Source organism: Miniopterus schreibersii (assembly GCF_964146895.1).
Source record: "Miniopterus schreibersii genome assembly, chromosome: 7".
In the NCBI taxonomy this organism is placed as follows: domain Eukaryota; kingdom Metazoa; phylum Chordata; class Mammalia; order Chiroptera; family Miniopteridae; genus Miniopterus; species Miniopterus schreibersii.
Window position 1 is genome coordinate 11,225,087 of NC_138108.1, and position 9,574 is coordinate 11,234,660.

The 9,574-nt window shown below is 60.3% G+C and overlaps 1 protein-coding gene across 3 annotated transcripts in view; it reads left to right on the plus strand.

Moving 5' to 3' along the window:
- Positions 1–9,574, plus strand: part of OBSL1 (obscurin like cytoskeletal adaptor 1) — a 28,091-nt gene that overhangs the window by 9,607 nt on the left and 8,910 nt on the right. Inside the window, exons 9-21 of one of the 3 annotated variants that reach the window (XM_081142231.1) lie at positions 983–1,255; positions 2,014–2,289; positions 2,364–2,651; positions 2,819–3,094; positions 3,699–3,968; positions 4,133–4,405; positions 5,414–5,680; positions 6,554–6,666; positions 7,194–7,350; positions 7,507–7,668; positions 7,967–8,071; positions 8,378–8,647; positions 9,325–9,461. In XM_081142231.1, the coding sequence (XP_080998357.1) occupies positions 983–1,255; positions 2,014–2,289; positions 2,364–2,651; positions 2,819–3,094; positions 3,699–3,968; positions 4,133–4,405; positions 5,414–5,680; positions 6,554–6,666; positions 7,194–7,350; positions 7,507–7,668; positions 7,967–8,071; positions 8,378–8,647; positions 9,325–9,332 (2,738 nt within the window). In that variant the 3' untranslated portion in view covers positions 9,333–9,461. Of the gene's footprint in view, positions 1–982; positions 1,256–2,013; positions 2,290–2,363; positions 2,652–2,818; positions 3,095–3,698; positions 3,969–4,132; positions 4,406–5,413; positions 5,681–6,553; positions 6,667–7,193; positions 7,351–7,506; positions 7,669–7,966; positions 8,072–8,377; positions 8,648–9,324; positions 9,462–9,574 lie in introns of those variants that run through there. The other 2 variants (XM_081142230.1, XM_081142232.1) reach the window with 2 other exon arrangements.

The following is a 9,574-nucleotide window of genomic DNA, read 5'->3' on the forward strand; positions in this document are numbered from 1 at the left end:
GTTCCCCAGTCCAGCCACAAGGGGGCCGAATGCTAAAGGAGCACTAAAGTGTCCTGGAGACAAGATTCTGGGAGACCCCCGGGGGGGTGGGGGAATGTGGGCAGGCCCTGGCTCAGTGCATTGCCACCTCCAATGTTGACATAGTTTTCTCTCTATGGAGGAGTAACCACCTTTGAGCAGTTGGAGATGAACTCCCAGGATCGGCGTTTAGTGTCCCTGGGGACCTCTCAGACAGGTGCTGGCAACTCATGCACAGATGCAAAAATCATTAGAGCTCCTGCAAGCCTTGTCTCAGAATCCCTACCACTGCTTTCAGGGTCTGAGCCTCCCTTTCACAGACGGTAGTCCTTCCTCCTGCCCTAGAGTAGGTGTAGCCAGCTGTGACCTTAAGGAAGTTGCTCAACCACTGCGCCTCAGTTTCCTCATCTGGAAAACTGGGATAAAACAATACCTCCTAGGACTGCTGTGAGGGTTAAATGTGTAAAGTGCTCAGGACTGTTCCTGGAACCTTAGAAAGTGGTATATTAGTATTTGCTATTACAGATCCATGACCCCTTACCCATAATTCTGAAATCCAAACATCTCTCAAAACCAAAAGGCTCTGTAAGTTTAGTACTCAGTCATTTTAGTAAAACCTGAGCTTAATTGCTGCGAAGCTGTTTGCACTCCTTAATTATTCTGCTTAGAGTGACTACATCTATGTATGTATGTTACGCTAAAGAAATGTTAATGTGAATGGTTATGGGGGTGCCCCAGTGCAGGCCAAGGGGGTAGGTAGGTGACATGTGATAAATGTACCACTTCTGCAATCTGGAGCATGCCGGATTCTGCCACACTTCTGGCCCCAGGGGTTTCAGAAAACAGATTGCGGACCTGTGATTCACTCTTATTATTGTGGGTGACAGGGACTTCATGCCGCCAGGCGGCTCCAGGGAGGCTGGCAGTGAGTTTGTAACAGCCTGTGGTTGCCCCCACTCTGCAGAGCCCCCCGTACGCATCATATATCCCCGGGATGAGGTGACCTTGATCGCCGTGAGCTTGGAGTGTGTGGTGCTAATGTGTGAGCTCTCTCGGGAGGATGCCCCGGTGCGCTGGTACAAGGATGGTCTGGAGGTGGAGGAGAGTGAGGCCCTGGTGCTCGAGAGTGACGGGCCCTGCCGCCGCTTGGTGCTGCCTGCTGCCCAGCCCGGGGACGGGGGCGAGTTCGTGTGCGACGCTGGAGATGACTCGGCCTTCTTCACTGTCACCGTCACAGGTGGGCAGTCTCTGGGGCACACTGGAGAGCTAGAAAGGTAGGAGGTTGAGGGACAGACACCCAGACCTCCAACTTCCTGCATCTTAGGGCTCCCTCTCACCCCAGACAGCCTCCCCCTCTCCAGCCTCCTCATTCTGAGCCATCAGAGAGCCTAGATGGTGCACATAAGGCCAAGACAGTGACCAGGGGCCTGGTAGGGAGCCTAGCAATCAGGAGTGCTCATTCAGTCAGTCAACCGACACTTATTCAACAACTACTGTGTGCTCAGCACCGTTCTAGATGCTGATGGGTACAGTAATGGACCAGTAGGAGAAAACCTCCTGTCTTCAGGGAGCATGCAATCTAGTGAGGATGGACAGACAACAGATAAGTAAAATAGATGGTTTTTCAGGTGGTATAAGTGCATCAGAGGCAAAGCAGGGAAAGTGGATAGAAAGAGGGGGTGGGGTAGGAGGGGCATGCATTGGGGTCAGACAGATCTGGGTTACCTCTTTCTGTCCATGTGACCTTGGATGAGTTCCTTCCTTCCGAAGAGGCTTCAGGTCCTCATCTGTAAAATGAAGCCAACAGCAGTACCCCGCTAGTGTCAGGAGTAGCAGAAAAAGGAGATGCAGTGTGTTTAGCACAGCACCTGGCGCACAGTAGGTGCCTATGACTGTAGCTGGTACCATTCCCAAGAGCTGCACTATGAAGGGATATGGTTGAAAAGCTAGTAGGTGAGGCTGAGCCCGAGTGACCTCTCTCTGTCCACCCACCAGCCCCGCCAGAGAGGATCGTGCGCCCGGCAGCCCGCTCCCTGGACCTGCAGTTTGGGGCTCCAGGGCGCGTGGAGCTGCGCTGCGAGGTGGCCCCTGCTGGGTCCCAGGTGCGCTGGTACAAAGATGGGCTGGAGGTGGAAGCATCAGACGCCCTGCAGTTGGGTGCTGAGGGGCCTGCTCGCACCCTGACCCTGCCCCACGCCCAGCCCGAGGATGCCGGGGAGTATGTGTGTGAGACCCGTGATGAAGCTGTCACCTTCAATGTCAGCCTGGCTGGTGGGTGTTCCTGGCCAGCCTGGGTTGGGGAGGTGGAAGCAAGCCCAAGCTGATCCCCTCCTCTCTGTGTCCAGAGCCCCCAGTCCAGTTCCTTGCCCCAGAGGCAGCCCCCAGCCCGCTCTGTGTGGCCCCCGGGGAACCTGTGATGCTGAGCTGTGAACTGTCCCGGGCTGGCGCCCTTGTCTTCTGGAGCCACAACGGGAAGCCGGTGCAGGAGGGTGAGGGCCTGGAGCTCCACACTGAGGGCCCCCGCCGCGTCCTCTGCATCCAGGCTGCAGAGCCAGCCCATGCAGGCCTCTACACTTGTCAGGCCGGGGAGGCCCCAGGAGCCCCCTGCCTCAGTTTCACTGTCCAAGTGGCTGGTGAGTACAGACTGGGCAGGAACCCATGCATTTCCCCAATTCCCCAGCAGGCCTTGTCCACTCCTTGTCCCACGCCTCTCAGGACCTATCCCCATCTTGCCTCCCACTACCCTCCGTATAGCCCTTGAGCCACTTCCTCCCAGTGACCTGAAGCTCTGCCCCGACAGAGCCTCCCGTGCGGGTGGTGGCCCCAGAGGCGGCCCAGACAAGAGTTCGCAGCACCCCAGGCAGGGACCTAGAGCTGGCGGTGCACCTCTCCGGGCCTGGGGGTGCTGTGCGCTGGTACAAGGACGGGGAGCGGCTGGCCAGCCAGGGGCGGGTGCAGCTGGAGCAGGCCGGGGCAAGGCAGGTGCTGCGGGTGCGGGGGGCACGGAGCAGAGACGCTGGGGAGTACCTGTGCGACGCACCCCAGGGCAGCCGCGTCTTCCTTGTCAGCGTGGAAGGTAACAGTGCACCCCTCACAGCCTTTGGGCCCTGGCCCACCAAGGCCCACCCCACATACACCATTCTGGGATCTTCTTGGCCCCCACCCCCACCTCGTTGCCTCTGGCTCCACCCATTCCTGCCCTAGGCCCCCTTGCCCAGAAGCCCTCAGTTAGGAAGAGGCATAGCCCAGTGGTTAAAAGCTGGGGCTCTGGAGTGACCCTCCCAGGTCCAATCTGCATTCTGCTTCCCAGCAGTTGTGTGACACTGGCGAGTTGCCTAACTTCTCTGAGTCCCAGCTCCGAAGTTGGGGGAAGGGGGATAGTGCTCGTCTTACAGGGCTATTGTGACAGTTAAATGAGATAAATAGGGTCCATGATAAATGATTTACTATTATTAGGGAGTCAGAGAGGTAGGGTACCAGGCCAGGGTTGAGAGGACTTGGCCAAGAGTGGCAGGGAGTTAGCATCTGTTTAGTCCTTTGGGACATTCCTGTGGTTGACACACAGTAGGCCTCAGGAGGTCTGTTAAATAACTGGGGGAGGCCTCTACCCTCTGGAGGGGATGAAAAGGAGGGGAGGGGAAAGACCCAGCCGGCCTCACTGCCTGACCACCCTCTGCCAGAACCTCCGCTGGTGAAGCTGCTCTCGGAGCTGACGCCACTAACTGTCCATGAGGGTGATGACGCCACGTTCCGGTGTGAAGTCTCCCCTCCAGATGCCGATGTCACCTGGCTGCACAATGGGGCCACTGTCACTCCAGGACCTGGGCTAGAGGTGGGCCAGAATGGGTCAAGCCGCACACTGACCGTGCGAGGGTGCCAGCTGAAGGACGCGGGGATCATGACTGCCCAAGCAGGGGGCACAGCAACAAGTGCCCGGCTCCACATTCGAGGTTTGTTCCTGATGGGGACGCAATGGTCTTGTTTCCTGTACCTATCCTCCCAGCCCCGGCCCTAGCAGCCTTGCCCTTGTGCCCAGTGACAAACCAGTGAGATGGAACGGGGTCAGCCTCCAGGCCCCTCCAGGCTCCGTGACCTCCTCCCCCTTCCTCCCCAGAAACGGAGCTGCTTTTCCTTCGGCGGCTGCAGGATGTGCGGGTGGAGGAAGGCCAGGACGCCTGCCTGGAAGTGGAGACAGGCAGAGTGGGTGCAGCAGGCGCCGTGCGCTGGCTTCGAGGTGGGGAGCCCCTACCCCAGGACCCTCGCCTGTCTGTGGCCCAGCATGGCCACGTCTGCCGCCTCTTCATCCATGGAGTTGTGCTGGCTGACCAGGGCACCTACGGCTGCGAGAGCCACCACGATCGCACCCTGGCCAGGCTCAGCGTAAGGCGTGAGTGGCCCGTCCTCTACTAACTAATTCCCCGCCCTGTGGCACAGCCTTTCCTGGCTGGCCCAGGGCCCCTGAGAACCCCACCAAAGTGCCCCTTGCCACTGAGGCCAGTCATCTCTGGCTGACCTCCAGGAGTGTGACCTGAAGTGGTCTGTCCAAAACAAGACTTTTTCTAAAGCTTTCTATTTACCTTATGTCCATGTGGATTTTGCAATTTATTCCATATGTCTGAGTTGGCTTTGCTGTAAACATAAATATTATCCTACAGAAAACCCTGGTGTTTACCCTTTATTCACATAACCCAGGATACACTGGCCCATCTCAGAAGCAGGGATGGCCGGCAAATAGCACCCCCACGCCCCAAGCTGGAGCCCTCTGTTAACTGTGACCTCATGCAAATTACTTAATCACTCTGAGCCGAGTTTTCTTAAAAATGAGGTTGATCCCTACTTCAAGAGTCTTTGGGAATGTTAAATGAGATAACATGAAAAATGCCCACACAGAGCTTAGTAAATGGTTCTTGTTGGTGATACATACTCTCATTTATTTCATTCATTTAATCACAATGACCCATGTCTCAATGTATTCACTTTGTATAATTAGGGAAACTAAGGCCCAGAGAGGTCAAGCAGTTTGTCAAAGGTCACACAGTACACAAACTATGTGGCAGAGCTAGGGTCCAATCTTGGTATATCTGACTCCCAATTCTGTGCTCCTTCTGGGTGAGGGTCACAGCACCCTCACCTGGACTCCTCAACCTTCTAACCACACCTCACTCCCTTTGTGTGCCCCCTCTCCTAACCCCAGTAAGCTCCTCTCTCCCCCCAAGTCTGGTGGACTGTGCTTCCTTCGTCCTGCTTCCTGGTTCTGAGCTTCATCTGATAAGCCCTTACTAGGTTGAGTGTTAAGGGTGGTGCAGGTAGGGCCAAGGAGTGTGTGAGCCCCCCAAAACCCACACCCAGAGCTGGAGCCCTCTTCTTCCTCCTCTCCCCATCTCCTTCCCACCAGCAAGGCAACTAAGGGTGCTGCGACCTCTGGAGGATGTGACCATCATCGAGGGGGGCAGCGCCACCTTCCAGCTGGAGCTGTCCCAGGAGGGTGTGATGGGGGAATGGGCCCGCGGTGGAGTCCGGCTGCACCTGGGGCCCCAGTGCCACATTCACACAGAGGGCTGCACTCACCACCTGGTACTCAGTGGCCTGGGCCTGGCCGACTCAGGCTGCATCTCCTTCACCGTGGACTCCCTGCGCTGTGCAGCCAGACTCACTGTGAGAGGTGCGGCCCCCGGGACCACCGCCTGCCTGCTGACCACGCTGGGTGTGACTCTACTGATCCCACTACCTGTGTGGCCCCCACTGACCTCTCTGCCAGAGTGTGACTCCTCTGACCCTTTGGCCCTGTGTAGCCCCAGTGACTGCCCTGCCTGAGTGTGGCTCCTCTGACCAGTATGATCCAGTGTGGCTCCACTGGCCCTCCAGTCCCTGCAAACCACTGACTGTGCCCCTGTGAGCATGCCTGTGCCAGTGCGGCCCCCTATTGTCTGCCTGCCTGACCACTGCCCCACTGACCACTCTGAGTGTGATCACACCTGCCTGCTGTGCCCGTCTGCCTACCTAAGGATTGTGCCCTTCTAACTGCTCAAGTCCCAGTGATCCTGTGCCTGCCTAAGGACGCATCCACTAGCGATTCTGCTTCAGTGTCCCCATTTTCGCCTCTAGCCTAGTGTATTCCCCACTGACCACACTTGTTCTAGGGTCCCCCCATTGCTGCTCTGAATCTATTGTGTCCCCTACTGTCCAGTGCCTCCTGTTCATTCCAGCCAAATGTGGCCCCCACATGCCTGTCAACGGGGGACTCCACCGGCATCTCTGCTCTGGTTGCCCCCATACCCCTATAGCACCAGCATGTCCCACGCTGGCCACCTTGGAGTGTGACTGCCAGCTGGCCACTCCTGGCCCATTGCCCCCATAACTGCAGTGTCCTCCACTAACCAGCATCCCCCACTCACTAGTGACCTCCACTGGTCCCCTTGCCTGAATGTGCCCACCGCCGACCCCCTGCGCCTGCGTGTGTCCCCTTGTCCCTGCGACGCGGGTTCTCATCCTGCCCACCTCCGCTCCCTCTGCACTGTCTTCTTCCCACTCCCAGAGGCCCCAGTGACCTTTGTGCAGGTGCCACAGGACCTAGAGGTGACCGAGGGCGACACAGCCACCTTTGAGTGCGAGCTGTCCCAGGCCTTGGCTGACGTTACCTGGGAGAAGGTCAGAGCCCAGCCCCGGCCCAGCCCACCTGGGCATCAGAACAGTAACATGCCCCAAACACACTGGCACTGAGCAGACGTGCCTGGCCCTGTGCTCAGATTTACTTTACATGACATTTAGTCCTTTGATCTTTACAACCACCCTTTCAGGTAGGTCTTGTTATCTCCATGTTATCTACTGGGGCTCTGTGGGGTGAAGTATTGCCCAGGGCCAGAGCCCATACTTGAATCCAGATTTGCCCAATTCCAGAATCCACGCTCATGGCCAGTGTGGTTGCTACACGACCCTGAGCTTCCCGAGCCTGTGGAGCCCCTTCTCAGCCCTAACGTCCCCAAAGGGTGACACCTTCCCAGTGAAGCTTCCGGCGCGGCTTGCAGGCGCCCCTCTGCCCCGCCCCCGCCTCACAGACGAGCATAAACGCGCCTGCAGACCGCTCGGCGTCTACGGAGGGCGCCACCGCCTCCCCGGGCTGCCGCCGCCCGCGCCCGGCCGCGTTCACGCCGACCCTCCGCCACTCCCACCCCTAGGACGGGCGCCCGCTCGTCGCCAGCCCTCGGCTGCGGCTCCAGGCCCTGGGCGCGCGGCGCCTCCTCCAGCTGCGGCGCTGCGGCCCCGCGGACGCCGGGACCTACAGCTGCGCGGCGGCGGCGGCTCGCGCCGGGCCCGTCCGCCTGGCCGTGCGCGGTGCGTACGGGCGCTGCTGGGGCTGGGCACTGAGGTGGGCTCAGGGGCTGCAGACCCCTTTCCCGGGACTGGCTCGGGCGCTTCTCGGGAGAGGGGCGGGGCGGGGCTGGCGGAGGCCCCTCTGCCCCGCCCCCTCACGCCCCGGCTCCACCCTAGAGCGCGTGGTGTCCGTGCTCTCCGAGCTCCGGCCGGTGCGCGCCCGCGAAGGCGACGGCGCCACGTTCGAGTGCACCGTGTCGGACATCGAGACCACCGGGAGCTGGAAGCTCGGGGGCCGCCCGCTGAGACCCGGAGGCCGGGTCCGCATCCGACAGGAAGGTCCGGCCGACTCGCTACGGCGCCCCTCGCTGCCCCGCCCCCGGCTCACAAAGACCCCGCCCCGCTAGGATAAGCCCCACCTCCAGCCGGAACGGGCCCCGCCCCGCGGCTCCCGCGAGCCCCGGGTCTCACCCTCAGTCCCGGCCGCTCCTCTCGCCCTCCGGCGGCCCAACCCCGCCCACCCTGGCGCACGTTTACCGCGTCCGAATCGACCGGGGGACCTGCTCCCGTCCCACCCGCACCCCCGAACCCTTCCCAGAGGCGGCTCCGGCCTCGCTAGCGCCCCCCTCGCCCTCAGGGAGGAAACATATCCTGGCGCTGAGCGAGCTGCGCGCGGAGGACGCCGGCGAGGTCCGCTTCCAGGCGGGGCCCGCCCAGTCCGCAGCTGCCCTGGAGGTGGAGGGTAAGCGGCTGCGGCGGGGGCGGCCTGGAGGGGGCATCACCTTGCCTGGGACTGCCAGGCTGGCGGCTCGTCCCGGGAACGCTGCCCCCCACCCCCCTTCCTCGAGGGGCTTCCGGGGGCGGGGCGCAGAGGGCAGTGCGTCTCCTGGGGGAGGAAGAGACTTTGGGTGGAGGGTGCGGAGGAATGGGCCGGTGGCGGAGAGGTCTGAGACCGGGAGTGGAGGCCGCAGGGGGAGGGAAGGTGCGCTTCTCCTCCCGGGGGTCCTGCGCGTCCCTATTAACTTAAGCCCCGGTCCTCTGTCCCCAGCACTGCCTCTCCAGATGCGCCGCCGCCCGCCTCGCGAGAAGACGGTTCTGGTGGGCCGCCGGGCGGTGCTGGAGGTGACTGTGTCCCGCTCCGGGGGCCACGTGTGCTGGTTGCGGGAGGGGGTCGAGCTGTGCCCAGGAGACAAGTATGAGCTGCGCAGCCATGGCCCTACCCACAGCCTGGTCATCCGTGACGTTCGACCTGAGGACCAGGGCACCTATTGCTGCCAGGCCGGCCAGGACAGCGCCCACACGCGGCTGCTGGTAGAGGGTGAGTGAAGCCGACGGGCAGTAGTCATCTAGGAGCTGGTGGGCTGAGACACACCTACCGCACATTTTTCAGGACTTGGGATAGCAAATTGGTTCTGGGATGTATTGAAGGTAGGAACTGGGGATGCCAGAGATCTCACCCAGGCTGAGGAGAGGAAGGAGCAGTGTTCCCAATAGGAACCACTGGGTGCAGGGCAGCTGCTCCCACCTTTCCACACCCCTTCCTGTCCAGTATTCTCTTCACTCCCTCCTGCCTCTGGACCATGTTTGTCTCACCTGAACACCCCATTTGTACCCAAGTTCCTATCCTTCCCAACTACCAGCTCCTGGTTTGTGTCCCCACCCATCCCTCACTGGGCTCCTGCTGTCTGCTGGCTTCTGCCCATCTCAGCGAGTTCAACATCAGCCTGGGCAGAGGGCTCCTGTGCTAGTCCCATTTCTTTCCTCTACCACATAGGAGATGCCCCACCCTCCACCCGAATTCCTGCATTCCTTTCAGATTTCTTGCCCCTAACCGGTCCCCACTTTCCTGACCCACAGACAGCCCTGAACAAGGTCCAGAAAGGGTGGGACAGAGGGCGAGGACCCCACTCTTCTGGTGTGGGTGTCCACGCTCTACCAGGGAGGAAGGTGGTACCCACTCTGTCTCCAGCCCCAAGTGGAGTCATTCCTCTGCAGGTAGCTAGAAGGATCGAACCAGGCCAGGCGGGTGCCCTCGGACAGCTTGGAAGGCGCATGCCCTTACCCCAGGCAGGGGTGGGGAGGCAGGGGAACCAGAGGTGTTGGGAGACAATAAAAGTGTTGCAGCCCCTTTCCCTGGCTCTCTGTATGACATAGGAGGGCAGAACTGGACTAGAGCCCTGTGTAGTGAGAGACACAGGGGACCAAGAACTACAGTGCTTCTAACTTGTCCCATGGAAGTGCCAGC